Genomic DNA, 18,250 nt, shown 5'->3' on the forward strand with positions numbered 1-18,250 from the left:
TATTTACTGAATTTCATATTGAGCTTTTTCTTACCCACACAAGTCCAGACCAGGTCAAACAGAGGTCACTTTAATGACAGCAGTCTAGCACTTTTCTATTATACTTATATTGCACAGTATTTTACAAACATAATATATATTTTTTGCGTGAAATAACAATATGTTAGGAGTACAATTTTCCTAAAGGTATGACTTGTTTTGTAGCCGCTGTGTTATTAATAATTACATATTTGAAGATCTTTTTTCTCCCTCAAAGAAAGAAAAATGCTGTGCCAAAAGCTCCTAGAAATGAAACTTTTCTACTTTTCATAGGACAACTGATCATCTCTAGGTTTAGGAATAATAATAATAATAATAATAATAATAATGACTTTTTTCTTTCTTTTCTTTTACTATTAAAATCCAGTGCCTTCATTGATAATGCTGTGACAACGTAACAAAAACACTAAAAAATATCTTTCAGTAACCTAGTAACCATTTATCAGTTATTGTCTGTCTATTCAATCATTAAACGATTGAATGCATTTTTTTCCCATTTTAATGGTGTTAATAAAATAACAGCAACATTAGGTTACAGTTACAAGACTGTATTTTGATAATTGTGGAATTCAGGGAGGTAAAAATAACTTTACTAGAGTTTTTTTTGCATATTTTTATTATCATGGCTGATTTATTGGTTAATAGGGCTGTTATTCATTTATATATTTGCAACTCACACAAAAAAAAAAGCCAAACTGGGTGAAATACATCTGTAAGTAACAGGCGCCTGCTCAAACAGAGGGGGCGTGGCCAGGGCGGAGAGGGGCGTGGTTAAGGCGGAGAGGGGCGTGGTTAAGGCGGATGTGGGCGTGGTCAGGGCGGAGAGGTTGGCGCGGGGCGTGGTTAAGCCGGTGAGGGGGCGTGGCCATGTCAGTGAGGGGCGTGGCCAGGTCCCCCGCTAAACACCCCGGCTGGTCCTGGACGTCAGTGTGTTCTGGGTTCTTGGGTCTGGGGTCGGAACCGGGACCCGGCAGGACCAGGAACCGGTTCCTCGGAGCCATGGAGCCCGTGAGCCGCTGGAGCCCGGAGGAGACGGTGTCCTGGATGAGAGGTGAGAACCAGAACCAGAACCAGAACCTGGACCTGGAACAGGACCAGATCCTGGGGTCCAGTAGGGACCGGGATCCGGTCGGGGGGGGGGGGGCAGGAACTGTGGACTTCCTATGTGTAATTCCTTTACTAGAGCCTAAATGAAAACACAAAAGTGGATTTCTTTATTTGAGATATTTTCAGTTTATATACACATTGAAAACATTTACATTTTCTTTTAATTAGTCATTTTCATCCATGTGTCTCTCTGGTATTAAATATTAATGACTGATGACACAGGTTTACTCTTTAGGAAAGTACATTTAATCCCGTTTTTACAGATATTCTTCCATCTGTGATTAGTTGTTGAAGGTACATGAAATACAAGGATCTTTGACATTTTGACTGAAAAATAAGCACAATAAAGAAATAAATAAAAACTGGGAGAGCAATGCACCCTGACATACAATATAGAATATATAACATTTATAAAAAGATAAAAGTTCAAGGATTAAGGCTAAAAAATAATCAGTCCACAACAATAAAAAAAAAAATAATACAAACATTATAAGAGATGGATAAATAAATAAAACGGATACCTTTAAAAAATGTTAAACAGAATAAAACTATAAAATGTGACGCTACATAAAAGCCAGAGCAAAGAGATGAGTTTTAGTTTAAAAATGTCCACATTTCCAGCTCAGATCCTCCGGCTGGTCCACAGTTCTGGAGCATCGTGGCTAGAAGCAGCAGTGTAGCTCCTATAATGTAGTAATGTCCTATAATGTAATAATGTCCTATAATGTAATAATGTCCTATAATGTAATAATCTCCTATAATGTAATAATGTCCTATAATGTAATCATTTCCTATAATGTAATAATTTCCTATAATGTAATCATTTCCTATAATGTAATAATTTCCTATAATGTAATAATGTCCTATAATGTAATAATGTCCTATAATGTAATAATGTCCTATAATGTAATAATGTCCTATAATGTAATAATCTCCTATAATGTAATAATTTCCTATAATGTAATAATGTCCTATAATGTAATAATGTCCTATAATGTAATAATGTCCTATAATGTAATAATGTCCTATAATGTAATAATGTCCTATAATGTAATAATGTCCTATAATGTAATAATTTCCTATAATGTAATAATGTCCTATAATGTAATAATGTCCTATAATGTAATAATTTCCTGAAAATGTAATAAAATTTGCATTTAACGCAATCGAAAATGTAATAAAACCCAATAATGTAATAACTTCCCCAATAATGTAATAAAATATCCTGACGGATATTGTAATAACATTTTTACCAATAATGTAAAACCTTATTACGTTATTGGGAATTTATTACATGGAACTCAAAGTTTGTAATTTAAGCCAATATTCATTCTGGTTTTTCAAATAAAACATTCTTAGATTCTTAAAACACAAAATGTAGAACTCTGGACTGAAAATGAACATATATATTACATTATCAATTTTGGAAAAAAAAAAAAGACCCACCTGAAAATGTAATAAATTCCCAATAATGTAATAAGGTTTTACATTATCGGTAAAAATGTTATTACAATATCAGTCAGGATATTTTATTACATTATTGGTCAAGTTATTACATTATTGGATTTTATTACATTTTCGATTGAGTTAAGTGCAAATTTTATGAAATTTTCAGGCGTTATTACATTTTCAGGAAATTATTACATTATAGGAAATTATTACATTATAGGAAATTATTACATTATAGGGTGAAATTATTACATTATAGGAAATTATTACATTATAGGAAATTATTACATTATAGGAGATTATTACATTATAGGAATTATTACATTATAGGAAATTATTACATTATAGGAAATTATTACATTATAGGAGATTATTACATTATAGGAAATTATTACATTATAGGAAATTATTACATTATAGGAAATTATTACATTATAGGAAATTATTACATTATAGGAGATTATTACATTATAGGAGATTATTACATTATAGGAGATTATTACATTATAGGAGCTACAAGCATCACCAAATCTTTTAGTTCTACTCTGGAGCAGCTAAAGAGGAAGAGCAGGAGGATCTGAGTTCCTTCCTGGTTCGTAGAATAAAAACATCTCTGAAATCTACTCTGGTGCAAGCCCATGTAGCGCTTTATAAACTAATAAAAGAACTTTAAAATCAACAGGAAAACTACCAGGAAGCCAGTGTAAGGATTTTAAAATGGGCCTAATGTTTCTCTCCTGGTCTGAGTCAGAACAGCTGCAGCGTTTGAACCGGTTGCAGCTTATTGAAGGAATAGAATAGAATACTTTATCGTCATTATTCACGGGAACAGTGAGATTAAAAGCAGCATCATCTTCTCAGTGCAAGACGGTGCAAACAGATAAGAAATATAAATAATATAAAAAGGTTAAGGTGCATTTTTAAATAGTCAAATCAAGACGTGAGATCATTCATATCTACAGATAATTACACATATTTACACGTGTGGTGGAATATTGCACAGATAGGCCGGAGTGACAATTCAGTTTGCTGTTTAAAACGTATTACATGATAAAACAGGAAAGAGGTTAAAATAAGGTAGTTTCCCCGATAAAGGGGGAGACTTGACAGGTCTGCTAGTACCAGGGACTGGTGGGACTGGTGGTCCAGTTCCGGACCACCAGTACCAGATACTGGACCACCAGTACCAGGTACTGGTGGTCCAGTATCTGGTACTGGTGGTCCAGTACCTGGTACTGGACCACCAGTACCTGGTACTGGACCACCAGTACCTGGTACTGGACCACCAGTCCCAGATACTGGACCACCAGTCCCGGACGACCCGGGACTAGGGCTGGGCGATATGGACCAAAAGTCATATCTCCATATTTTCTAGCTGAATGTTGATACTCGATATATATCCATATTTTTTCTGACATAATTGGAGTTTCTCCCAAAGCATTATAGCCTAGCATCTCTGTTAGCATCTCTGTTAGCATCTCTGTTAGCATCTCTGTTAGCATCTCTGTTAGCATCTCTGTAAGCATCTCTGCTAGCATCTCTGTAAGCATCTCTGCTAGCATCTCTGTTAGCATCTCTGTTAGCATCTCTGTTAGCATCTCCGTTAGCATCTCTGTTAGCATCTCTGTTAGCATCTCTGTTAGCATCTCTGTTGGCATCTCCGTTAGCATCTCTGTTAGCATCTCTGTTAGCATCTCTGTTAGCATCTCTGTTGGCATCTCCGTTAGCATCTCTGCTAGCATCTCCGTTAGCATCTCTGTTAGCATCTCTGTTAGCATCTCTGTTAGCATCTCTGTTGGCATCTCCGTTAGCATCTCTGTTAGCATCTCTGTTGGCATCTCCGTTAGCATCTCTGTTAGCATCTCTGTTAGCATCTCTGTTAGCATCTCTGTTAGCATCTCTGTTAGCATCTCTGTTAGCATCTCTGTTAGCATCTCTGTTGGCATCTCCGTTAGCATCTCTGTTAGCATCTCCGTTAGCATCTCTGTTAGCATCTCTGTTAGCATCTCTGTTAGCATCTCTGTTGGCATCTCCGTTAGCATCTCTGTTAGCATCTCTGTTGGCATCTCCGTTAGCATCTCTGTTAGCATCTCTGTTAGCATCTCTGTTAGCATCTCTGTTAGCATATCCGTTAGCATCTCTGTTAGCATCTCTGTTAGCATCTCTGTTAGCATCTATGTTAGCATCTCTGTTAGCATCTCTGTTAGCTTCATTTCTTAAAAAAACAGTCAGTTTTAATACAAAGCCTCGTGCCAAATGTCACACAGGTTCCTTTATTAACAGAGGTCTGCACAATATCAACATGTATAAAACACATGAAATAAAAATAAACTGATGCATATATAGAATAAAAATGCTTCTTGAATAAAATAAAACAAATATCCCTTTCCTGCATAACAATTAAATTAAAATACACTGTAATTAATACAATGTAGACAGTAACAGGCAGACTTTTCCACTGAGGTTGATAGTTGTGCAAATAACAAAACATTTGTGACAATCTCAAATAAAACATTCAAGTCAATTTGTCACAAAATAAGCTATATCAAAATCATAAATAAATTTTATTTATTTATTTATTTATATATTTTCTAATAATCGATATAAACGGTATTGTCTCGTACCATATCGCGTTTGAAAATATATCGATATATATTAAAATCTGGATATATGGCCCAGCCCTAAGTGGTCCGGTCCCAGACGACCCGGGGCAGCTGCAGAGCAGGACCGGAGCTGGTCCTGGTTTGTTTATCTGGTTCCCGGGGACCTGGTGGGGGTTGAGGGTTCAACTCCGTCAGTAACAACTAACAGGTGACGGTGACAGATGAGACACAAACTGCTGTTGTTATAGACGGGGGTGACGGGGGGTCTGGGGGTCTGGGGGGGTCTGAAGGTCTGGGGGGGTCTGGGGGGGTCTGGGGGTTGTTGGTGCTGGTTGTTTGAGTTCATGCTGAGGTCCAGCATCAGTGACTACATTTACGTGCATACAATAACCCTTTTCTAGATTTTCTAGATCTTCTCGAGATCTTCATATTGATTTGCAGAAAGAGTTGATAAATGTTACAATATAAGGCATAAACTAGCTGTATTTAAGATGATACACAGGATTTATTATAAACTAGTATTTAAGATGATGCACAGGATTTATTATAAACTAGTATTTAAGATGATGCACAGGATTTATTATAAACTAGCTCTATTTAAGATGATACACAGGATTTATTACACGCCAGAGAAATTGCATAAACTGAACAGTGAGATGTCATTTCTCTGCTGGCGTTGTAAGAAACAAAAAGGAACTTTTTTTCATATGTTTTGGTCATGTGATGCTTTTTTTGGAATTCTGTTACCAAGTTGATATCTCAATGTTTACGTGTATTTGTCTCTTTGTCACCTCGTTTATGTCTTTAGGGAACTAGTATGTCAGACAAGTGGAACAAATATAAATACAAATATATAGATCTTGCTATGTTGGCAGCCAGAAAATGTATAACCTTAAACTGGACAGAATCTAAACCCCCAGGATTAATATTATACTGGTGGAACGAACTCTCAAGCTCCTGACACAAATATGGCAATCTCATACAGAATTTGACTTTAGGAATTCCGTAGGTAATTGTAAGTCATAGTGACAATGATCAGACCTGAGTGCAACGGTTTGTGTTGTTTTGTTGTCGTGTTTGTTTTAACTGGGTTTTCCCACCGTTTATGTCTGTTTGTTTTGTTAGGTTTTTGGTTTTGTTTCCGTTTTGTTTTGAGGGTTTATGTTTGGAGATCAGCCCCAACTTAGGATGGGAACATTATGACATTAAGTGTTTCCTACTTTTTTTGATAAGTCCCGTTAGGGCTGGGCGATTTTGGACAAAAATAAAATCCCGATTTTTTTCTCTGAAAACTCAATTTTCGATTTAGATTTTTTTGGTAAAACTACAAAAGACAATGGAATAAATTGTTTCAAATATTGTATATTTATTTTTAAATAAAAATAGCAGACAAATTTCCCTATTGGGAATGAAGTGCAATTGAAAGATCCTGTAAATCCTCCTTGAGTTTAGTAAAGTGACAAAATTTACAGTTTTCTGACCAAACAAAGACTAGACGAGCTCCGTCTGTAATGCAGCTGCAAAAAAGGAACATCCATTTTACCATTTTCCTTTTTTTAACATCGTCTTGATTAATAAATCCGATTTAGATTTAAAATCGATTAATCGCACAGCCCTAAGTCCTGTTGATCATGAAGTCTGGTAGGAAGACTATTTAACTATTTAATTATTATTTCAGAGTCATTGATAGGACAGATGTGGTAGTACTATCTGGTATTTTCAATTAGTGCAATAAGTAGAATTTTTGGTTAGTATATTTGGCAGGATTATAGCACTGTGAAATATGTCTTGGTACCGTATGTATGGACTTTGACTGAATTTTTTATTGGAAGTTGAGTTGTGGGGGTTTTGTGTTCTATGTATGTGCAGTTTACCCCTCTTGTTGTGATCAAAAATATAAAAATACAATGTTAAAAAAAACAAAAAAACAACAAATAACCCGGTTACACGGCCATGTAAACACCAATAACCCCTTTGAATAACCCGAATCTGCTCATATTGGGGTTTTTAAAAACCTGAATATGAGCCCTGAGTTACTCCTTTAAACCTGAATATTGGGTCATGTAAACGTAACAGAATATCCCCATCAAACGGAACAGGAATTAGTTTTCTGCACATGCTCTGTTCACAAGGAATCCTGGTCTTTTGAGTCCAGGAAGTTCTTATAAACACGGAGAAACCAAGACCAGGAGGAGACTAATCACTTCATAAATGTAATGAAGGATATGAACATTTCTGCATTTGTAGACGGTAGAAAGTACCGGGATAGAAGATTTACAAGAAGGTGAGAGAAAAGTTGAAGCAGCATTTGTTTTGGATTTGGATCCAGGAAGAAGAAGCAGAAATGACGGGAATTACGTCATCACGTTCTCCGTGCTTTCTTTCTTTCTTTCTTTCTTTCTTTCTTTCTTTCTTTCTTTCTTTCTTTCTTTCTTTCTTTCTTTCTTTCTTTCTTTCTTTCTTACTTCCTTCCTTCCATAAATCAACAGGAATTTATCGTTTTTACCGTGAGATACAAATTCTTACCGTGGGGAATTTTTTTGACGGTTTATGGTGAACGGTAAAATATCACCCATTCCTAATGGATACAGGGATAACCCTGTTACCATGGATACAGGGATAACCCTGTTAGCTCACGCATGGAAACACATTATCCCCAATGTTTCAGTAAATATTGAACGCAATATTGACCTTAACCCCAACTTTGACTGATGGAAATGTAGTCAGTGCTTTTTCTCTAGAAAGTAGTGGACTAAAGTCTCACAGAGACGGTTTAGCTGAAGTTAAACTCTGTCTGAGTTTCTGAGACACAAATCAAAGTTCCCAGTTCAATTGAATTGAATGTTATTTGTATAGCGTCTATTCCAGGGCTCAGCAACCCGCGGCTCTAGAGCCGCATGTGGCTCTTTAGCGCCGCCCTAGTGGCTCCTGGAGCTTTTTAGAAAATGTTTGACCTTTTTTTCCTTTTTTTCCCCTTTTTCTTCTTTTTTGCTTCTTTTTTTTCTTCCTTTTTTTATCTTTCTTTCTCTTTCTTTTCTCTTTTTTTCCTTTTTTTCTTTCTTTTCTTGTTTTTTTTTGCTTTTTTCTTCTTTTTTTCCTTTTTTTCCCTTTTTTCTTCTTTTTTTCTTCCTTTTTTCTCTTTCTTTGTCTTTATTTTCTCTTTTTTCTCTTTTTTTCCTTTTTTTTCTTTCTTTTCTTGTTTTTTTTTCTTTTTTCTTCTTTCTTTCCTTTTTTCCACTTTTTTTTCTTGCTTTTTCCTTTCCTTTTTAATCTCAACATTTTGACTTTTTTCTCCACATTTTGACTTTTTTTCGACATTTCTCCTTTCACCATTTGTCTTCATTCTAAGGCTGATACAAGACTTTTCATTTTTTGCGGCTCCAGACATATTTGTTTTTTGTGTTTTTGGTCCAATATGGATCTAAAACATTTTGGGTTACCAACCCCTGGTCTATTCCAACAGAAGTGTCTCCAGGATGTTTCCAGAACCAGAACATGGAGGTGTGAAGCACAGATGTGCTTGTTGTGGTTAGCTAGCAGACATTTGGTGGGGGGTCGTAAACATCACCCAGACCTCTTCATTGGGGGGGGTGGGTGTAAACCCCTTCATTCCTGGAGAGAGTTTCTGCAGCAGCTTCAGGTGTCGGACCAGAAGGACTGCAGGGATTTATCTGCTGGAAGTTCCTCAGACTGGAGATGAAACAACGAGTTGTAGTGGAATCGTCTGGACGTAAAAAAAATAGCCACCAAAAACGAGCTGTAGGCAGTAATTTCAGTCTGACGCTAATGACAGGAGATGTAATCCAGTTTAGAAACCTTTACTGAACCAAAAAGGTTTGCATTCCACTGTGTCACAAGGTAGAAAAACGATCTGCTCCCCGTTAATGCAGCATCATCACTCGCTACATTACAGGGAGGTTATGGAAGCAACGTTCAATATACAACATTTTGCTTTGTACATCTTAAACATGACTATAAATTATGAACTATGTAGTAGTAGTAGTAGTAAATATTTATTTCGGTCAATCACAAACAAAAATGAAAAATCAACAAACAAGATAACACAGGTTTTTCCCTGGTCAACATTGTGATTTGACCGAAAAGGTCTGGGCTTGAAGCATAAAGCTTATATTGCCCACCTTTTAACAGAATAAAATATACAAAAAAAAAACAAATGAAGTATCATAAGTCTACACAGAATAATAATAATAGTAATAATAATAATAATAGTTATAATAATAATAATAATAATAATAATAATAGTAATAATAATAATAATAATAATAATAATAATAATAATAATAATAATGATGGTGATGATAATAATAATAATAATAATAATAATGATGGTGATGATAATAATAATAATAATAATAATAATAATAGTAATAATAATAATAATAATAATAATAATAATAATAATAATAATAATAATAATAATAATAATAATAATAATAATAATAATAATGATGGTGATGATAATAATAATAATAATAATAATAATAATAATAATGATGGTGATGATAATAATAATAATAATAATAATAATAATAGTAATAATAATAATAATAATAATAATAATAATAATAATAATAATAATAATAATAATAATAATAATAATAATAATAATAATAGTAATAATAATAATAATAATAATAATAATAATAATAATAATAATAATAATAATAATGATGGTGATGATAATAATAATAGTAATAGTAATAATAATAATAATAATAGCAATAATATGATAATAATAATAATGATAGCTCTGAAAACAGAAAGTGAAAAGATGCTAAGGAAACCGGCAAAACAAATTTAAGTTGTCATTTTATCTCGTGCATGTGTGCATTCTTCATTGTTTGTTTATTGTGTTTCTATATATGTGTCCATTACCTTTGCTTTGAATAATATCTTGTATGCTTTTATTGAATTTGCTAGTTTAAGGTCATTTTCTAATGAGTTCCACAGTTTTACTCCTAAAACAGATATACATCTGCCCTTTGCGTTTGTTCTAACTGTTGTTGTGTCAAACATTGCAGTTCATAACAAATTACAAAATTACAAATTACATAAATTCCTAAATTGAGTATTCCAAAATGAATAATGCAAACTACAGATCACGTCATTGGCCCCAGAATAGAGCTTTAACGAGGTGGCAATCGCAGTGGAGTGCGCTCTGAATTTGGGCACACCATAGGTCTGGGAAATGTACTGTAAATATCCAGTGTGACAGTCTTTGTGAGGAAACATCTATTCTTCTCTTTGCACCTCCAAAACAGACAAACAGTTGTTGAGTCTCTCCTCCTCCTCCATTTGCACAAATTGATGAAACCAAAACAAACTAAGCAAACGTAATTCATTTGATAGATAGAGTCCAGTCACTACAGAATAGCCTACAGTTCAGTAGAATGGCCTAACGTTACACACTCCCTGAAAAGTGTGGGGTCTGACACATCCACAGCATTAATTCTGCAGGGCAGGCTGCCAGAGCGCGGATGTGTTTTATTATAATTTACACATTCACCGGCTAGTTTGCAAAATAGCCGTTTTTCTACATTAACCGTAACATATATATATATATATATATATATATATATACATACCAACAACCAGAGCCGCCTGGGAGATTTGCGAGGCCATGTGCAAAATGGCTGGGGGAGAAATTTTTGGGTTTTTCGGGTCGGATCGGGTGTCTATATGCGCAATTTTTACTCTCCAATGATCAAAATACTGGATACCTTCCCCTGCCTCATCATCATCTCTTGCCTCGACGCGGGGCCCCACGGCTGCTTGAGACCCGGTCAGATCAGTTATTTTTGTAACAAATGTATCAAACGAGCCTTTCAGAGAGGCATTAAACTCTTCCATTTTCTTTAGTTTTTTTCTTTTTTCATCCCCTGATGGAAATTTCCTGAATCTGTCTCGTTCTCTCGACATTGTGTGACAGTTTGTTCCAACTCCACCGTCTGGATCAGAGCAGCTTGTGTCTGCGCTTGGTCTGATCAGTTGTATTGAACAACAGACACGCGCATCATTGCACATATATTTATTGATATGCACAGACTAGTACACATTTAGGTCTGTAATTGAAACGTGTCTGTTGATATTTATAAGGGAAAAAATGAAAAAAAAAAAACGAAATTTTTTTTTTTGAAAAAAAACAAAATTGAAAAAAAAAAAAAAAAAAAAAAAAACGGCCCATAGCGCGAGGCCCCGTGCGGTCGCACGGTTCGCACACCCCTTGCGGCGGCCCTGCCAACAACCATTATTCATTGCATTATTACATTTGTGGGAAGTTATTACAACATTGAAAGTTGAAGATTTTCACTTCCCCACAAACGTAATAAATCTCTACAAACGTAATAGTTATTACATTTGTGGGAAATCGTGTGTTACGTTTGTAGTAGGCAGGACTATTATGTTTGTGGGAAATGTATTACATTTGCAGGATTATTACATTAAAAGCTGCATATTTTTATTACGTTTGAGGTTTATAACATTGGCGGGCAGGCAGATTTTAAATATTCATTAAAAAACAAATCAAATTGTTTTCAGGAAACTGCACCATATTCTTGTTCATCATGTCCCCAGGTACCTCTGGCATCATTTTCAAGTTCTTTTACTGTAGCATTTTCTAATAATTACATGCTAAAATCATACCCAATACACAGGTATATAAGCAGATTTTAAAAAATAATTACTATTAGTATTATATTGGGTATGAATTTAGCATTAGAAAATGCTGCAGTGAAAGAACTTGAAAATGATGTCAGAGGTACCTGAGGACATGCTGAACAAGAATATGGTGCAGTTTGCTGAAAACAATTTGATTTGTTTTTTTAATGAATATTTAAAATCTGCATATAGAAATGAATGGGATTCTGAATGGGCGATTGGTTTTGCTTTTTTTATCATTTTGTTAGACTTTAGTAAAACTACAAAAAGTAATGACATATGTATCTATTTCAAGACATGAAAATAATAATACTAGCCGTTTTGAAGCCGTCCACACGCTTTACCGTACAACGCGATGTAGACCGGCAATGTATTTCCAAGCGCAGATAGCGCGACTGCCTCTCCGAAGCGGAGATGGCGTGACCGCAGTGGTTTGAATGTTTATGACAGCGTTAGTGCATCAATACACTCTGCTTTTCTTGTTTGTATTTCAAGAACCGACACCAGAACTTAAGTTGGTGGATGAAAAACGGCTCCTCGTTCTGCTGTATTGTCATGCGTATTATATACTGACGGATTAAGACCAATATACACGTATATTGAGCCTTACACATTCTGGATGTCCGCGATCACCTCTCTCATAAGTATAACAATGTGAACAATATAAACTTATATTTAAAACATGAAGCATCACGATCTGATTCCTCTGCTGCAGAAATAAAGACAACTTGTGCAAACGGGATTATCGAGGTGCAAACGTGAGAAATAAAGAGCAAGATTGCTTTAACTTGGAGTGTTGCATCCGCAGGAGAGAGACCGGTCCAGGTCCAGGTCCAGGTCCAGGTCCTGGACTGTCGTGTCCTTCACGTGGTCGTGAACTTATTATTGACGTTACGTCTCCTCATATTCTGCACTTCACTGCATCACCAGTGGTTGTCGCCAACGGGCAGAACCTCAGAAAAGTGCGTGAACCAGCCTTAATGTGTGAGTGAAAGACCGCAGCTTTCTACGTTCACGTCATTCTTTGTACATCCGATCCTGAGCGTTGAAAGTGGCGAACGCATGTTTTTTGTGCGCCGCACTCTTAGTACATAAGGCCCCAGGTCTGGCCCCCCCAGGACCCCCAGGGCCCCAGAACACCTTCAGGTACACATGGTAAACCAGTCCAGGTCCAGATCCAGACCTGGGGCCTCATTTATAAAAGAGTGTGTAGGATTCAAACTAAGAGTGCACCTAAACCCAAAAGCCGAAAATGGCGGGCGCAAAAAAAAATCTGGATTTATAAAACCGTGTGCACGCAATGTTCTCTTTATAAATCACAGTCCAGCTGGAAGGTTGAAGGTGAATTCTCCTCATATCCCGCCCTCTACACGCCCACTTTCTACCATAAATGGGCAATGCAAAGTAGTTCATGATTGTATTTGCACATAAATGATCCTGCTGAGTATGTGCAGCGGCTTCATGCAGTCTGTTTGTGTCAGAATGAATGAGACGTGTGGAGCCACCGGGACACTAAATTTCACGGAGACTGAGATGGAGATGTTGTGGATGATGTGGAGGACAGGAAAACCACATTATTTGGTGGTCACAGTAAAAGTATAAATAGTATATAAATAGTATAAAATAAAGCGAGTGAAAATAAAACGCTGTGAGGCGCATGGGCGCAATTTCCACTGGGAACAGGGGGGACATGTCCCCCCCACTTTTCAAACTCATGTTTTTGTCCCCCCCACTTTTTACAGTTTAAGAACTAACGGTAGGCTCAGCCAGTAATTGAAAATCATCAAGACTGTGCGAAGACAGGACGGAGCCCCGCTCCCCCTCCTCCCCTCAGTGCTGCTCAAGGATGAATTATGGTCCGCGTTAAATCGACACAGAGCATACGGTATAGGTTACGCGGCGACGCGCACCGTACAGTGCGCGTCGCCGCGTAACCTACGGCGTAGGCTCTGCGTCGATTTAACGTGGAACCATAATTTAGGCATAATTAGGCTTAACTAGTGTGTGGTGTGTGACAGACGTGCATGGGACGATTGTGAAATACGGAATAAACTGTTTTTATATACATTTTAATTCCCAATTATGTAACAATTACGTATTTCAAGGGACGGGTGGCTAGCCCACTCACCACGGCTGCAGCAGCAGAGTCCTGACTGAGCTTCACACACAGAGGACACGATCAGCGCTATTATATTATAAGTCTGATATATGTTGTGATATGTGATGACATTATTAAGAGTATGACATGAATCTGGCTTCATTTCACCACCTCACAGCCTGCGTCTCCAGTTCCCCGTGTCTTAAGTTCCTACGGGAGGGTCAGGGTTGGCGTAGGGATACGCAGATTTTTTGGTTAGTTTTTTCTTTTTAAATCCCAACCTTTGCGTAGAAGGTGCGTCTAATCTTTCAGCCCTGTTTTGTGACCAAACAAGCTTTATAGATGAGGCCCCAGATCCTTGGGTCATGTGACCCGTTTCCCCGTTTCCATGTGACTCACCATGGGTTGTAGTTCAGACCCGTACGTAAACAAAGCTGCCGGTCCTTGGAGGTGATTGGATTGTCATGTGACCCCAGCGGCTCCTCCCATTGGTCCACTGGTCTCCAACAGGGCTGAAGATGCTTGTTGCCCCGTGGTCCCCCCCCTACATCCCCAACGTTGGGTCTCATTAGGGCTGGGCGATATGGACCAAAAGTCATATCTGGATATTTTCTAGCTAAATGTTGATACTCGATATATATCTCAATATTTTTTCTGTGCCTTAATTGGGGTTTCCCCCAAAGCATTATAGCATAGCATCTCTGTTAGCATCTCTGTTAGCATCTCTGTTAGCATCTGTGTTAGCATCTCTGTTGGCATCTCTGTTGGCATCTCTGTTAGCACCTCTGTTAGCATCTCTGTTAGCATCTGTGTTAGCATCTCTGTTGGCATCTCTGTTGGCATCTCTGTTAGCACCTCTGTTAGCATCTCTGTTAGCTTCTCTGTTAGCATCTCTGTTGGCATCTCTGTTAGCATCTCTGTTAGCATCTCTGTTAGCATCTCTGTTAGCTTAATTTCTTAAAAAAACAGTCAGTTTTAATACAAAGCCTCGTGCCAAATGTCACACAGGTTCCTTTATTAACAGAGGTCTGCACAATATCAACATGTATAAAACTAATGAAATAAAAATAAACTGATGCATATATAGAATAAAAATGCTTCTTGAATAAAATAAAACAAATATCCCTTTCCTGCATAACAATTAAATTAAAATACACTGTGCAATTAATACAATGTAGACAGTAACAGGCAGACTTTTCCACTGAGGTTGACAGTTGTGCAAATAACAAAACATTTGTGACAATCTCAAATAAAACATTCAAGTCAATTTGTCACAAAATAAGCTATATCAAAATCATTAAAAAAAAAAAAATGTAAATTTTTTTTTTTTTTTTTTTTTTTAAATCGATATAAGCGATATTGTCTCGTACCATTTCGTGTTTGAAAATATATCGATATATATTAAAATCTCGATATATCGCCCAGCCCTAGGTCTCATCAGTGAGGGGGGTCTGGTGAATCACAGGAACCATCACAGAACCCCCCCCCCTTCCTCTCTTCCTGTCTTTCTTCCATCTGCAGCTTCACAGAGAAACGGAAACTAGAGAAGAACTAGTGGAGTTCCTGGAACCAGCTGGAACCGGCTGGAACTGGCTCTCCTCCATACACAAATACACACTGCTCCATCCCTCCATCATCCCTCCCTCCGTAGTTCTCTCTCTCCAGGTTGAAGGAGAGACTCAGTTCTGGTTCCACCAGCTCTCGTATGAACAGAGAGTGGATAGCAGAGCTGTTTCCTTGTTTCCTGTCCAGGGAGCAGGAATGTGATCTGGGTGGTGTCACTTCCTGTTTGTTAGTTCTGGACGTCTGCAGAGCAGCAGGAAATCCTCCTTCCTCTGGACCCCCCCCATAACCTCCCCCAACGCCCCCCCTATAACAACCCCCTCTTCCCCCGGCCATTAAAGAATGGGAAATACAAGAAATAAAGTTCCCGCTGCATTGTGGGTAGTTCCTGGTGCATTGTGGGTAGTTCCTGGTGCATTGTGGGTAGTTCCTGGTGCATTGTGGGTAATAACTGGTGCATTGTGGGTAATAACTGGTGCATTGTGGGTAACTGGTGCATTGTGGGTAGTTCCTGGTGCATTGTGGGTATTAACTGGTGCATTGTGGGTAGTTCTGCTGACCTTAGCGGTTAGCGGGTTCAGCAGCGGCTCGTATACGAGGCTAACGTCCTGCAGGTTGCAGGTTTGAATCCCGGCTGCATCGTTGCTGATGTCGACCCGTTCCCTCTCTCTCTCTCTCTCTCTCTCTCTCTCTCTCTCTCTCTCTACTTCCTGTCTGACACTGGAATAATAAATATCAAAATAAACGGCCACTAGAGCCACAAACATTCTTAAAACACTTTAGTGAGATTCTGCAGGTCCTGCAGACCAGGAACCAGTCCTGGTCTGCAGGACCTTAACGGGTCGGGTGGACAGTTAACGGGTCAGGCTAACGGAATAGCGGGTCAGGCTAATGGGTCGGGTTAGCGTGTTAACGGGGGCTAATGGGCTAACGGTCCCGTGTCCCCCCAGGTCTGGACGACGGCCTGCAGCGCTACGTCTCCTCCTTCCAGCAGAACCGGGTCGGGGGTCAGGTTAACGGGGGTTAGCGGGTCAGGCTAACAGGCTAACAGGCTAACGTGTCCCCCCAGGTCTGGACGACGGCCTGCAGCGCTACGTCCCCTCCTTCCAGCAGAACCGGGTGGACGGGGAGAAGCTGATCCGGATGAACCACCAGGACCTGCTGGGTCTGGGAGTGACCCGGGTCGGACACCAGGAACTGGTCCTGGAGGCCCTGGACCTGCTGTGTGCCCTGGTAGGTGGACCGGACCAGGACCAGGTCCAGGTCCAGATCCAGATCCAGATCCAGATCCTGGGGGTCTGTAGTAACAGTAGAGTCATTGAAAATAGAAACTCTGAGGGCCCGATTTACTAAGATCCTAAATAAAGAGTACTAAATTGCGTGTGCACTGAAAAAGTTTGCACGTGCTGTTGTTGTGTGTTTTGCGGGTGATCAACTAAGAATGCGTGAGCAATTGATAACAGGTGCAAACCGCAGTATTTAAATGAGCTGTTGCGTGTCTTACGGTTTGCGCTGTTGTGCCGTATTCAGCACCCCTGCCGTGAAAAGCACCCCCTCGTCGACATATATTACCCACAGATCTCTTATTCACGAGTAAATGTCAAAAAGGACTAAATGCTCATGTTTAATTTACTACAAATGGCCCTCGGCAGGAGGGTCCCCCCTTACGAGCCTGGTCCTGCTCAAGGTTTCTTCCCTCCTAAAGGGGAGTTTTTCCTTGCCACTGTTTGGCTTAAGGTTTTTCTCCCACTAGGGGAGTTTTTACCTGCCATTGTTTATGTAATAACTGCTCGGGGGTCATGTTCTGGGTATGGGTCTCTGGAAAGCGTCTAGAGACAACTCTGTTGTATTAGACGCTATATAAATAAAATTGAATTGAATTGAATTGAACAAATGACAACATACACACAATGACAAAAATGATATTCTCATTCCGTGTCACGTTCTGTTTAGCGTCCAGTTTTGTGTTAATGATTCATGTTTAAATGCGCTCATGATTCCACAATAGTCATACTTTCCCACAATCACAGTCACAGATAACAAAAATCGGTAAATAGTTATTGATGTCATTAATTAATAGCCTGCTTACTGTGTTGTCTTCCATAATATTTGTAAATATATATAATATAAACTCCTAAGTATGTGTTTGTGTGAGTGTGTATGAGGGGGTGCTTTTCACGGCAGGGGTGCTGAATACGGCACAACACCACAATAACAGCAGCCATCGGTGCGTAATGCTGGGCAGATTAGCACCTTCCTTTTAACGTATTAAATACAGACGCAATCACAATCCCCGCAATTACTTTCAGGCTTGGTAAATCTCATTGCAGGTGGTAAATGAACCAATTTGCATCTTCCCCTCCCAGTATTTAGCGCTCTCTGGCGGGTACGCCCCATATTGATTATTCATCAGGGCAAAAGTACTAACTGAATTGCGTGTGCTATTTTGCTCATTTGAGAGGCGCAGTCCTCTTTGCACGCTGTTAGTAGATCAGCTGGCACTTTGGTTTGCGGGTGATGTCAAGTTTGCACACGTTTTTACGCATGCAAACCTTTAGTAAATCAGGCCCTGAGAGGATAAAAACATAGTAACATCAGTTAAAACATCAGCAGTTTAGTCGTCGCTGCTCTGGTTTGAAGAAAACAGAGAGATGTTCCTGGAACGTGATGAACAGACACTTCAGTTCCATAAATAAATAAACTGAAGTGTTTG

At 38.4% G+C, this 18,250-nt stretch overlaps 1 protein-coding gene across 1 annotated transcript in view; it reads left to right on the forward strand.

Annotated features, from left to right (window-relative positions):
* The first annotated feature begins 968 nt into the window (after nt 1-968).
* LOC133418306 (connector enhancer of kinase suppressor of ras 3-like) overlaps nt 969-18,250 on the forward strand; it is a 39,483-nt gene continuing 22,201 nt past the window's right edge. The window contains exons 1-2 of the mRNA XM_061706880.1: nt 969-1,090; nt 16,607-16,770. Coding sequence (XP_061562864.1) covers nt 1,039-1,090; nt 16,607-16,770 — 216 coding nt within the window. The 5' untranslated portion in view covers nt 969-1,038. The remainder of the gene's footprint in view (nt 1,091-16,606; nt 16,771-18,250) is intronic.

This window comes from Cololabis saira, chromosome 18 (assembly GCF_033807715.1).
Source record: "Cololabis saira isolate AMF1-May2022 chromosome 18, fColSai1.1, whole genome shotgun sequence".
NCBI lineage: Eukaryota > Metazoa > Chordata > Actinopteri > Beloniformes > Belonidae > Cololabis > Cololabis saira.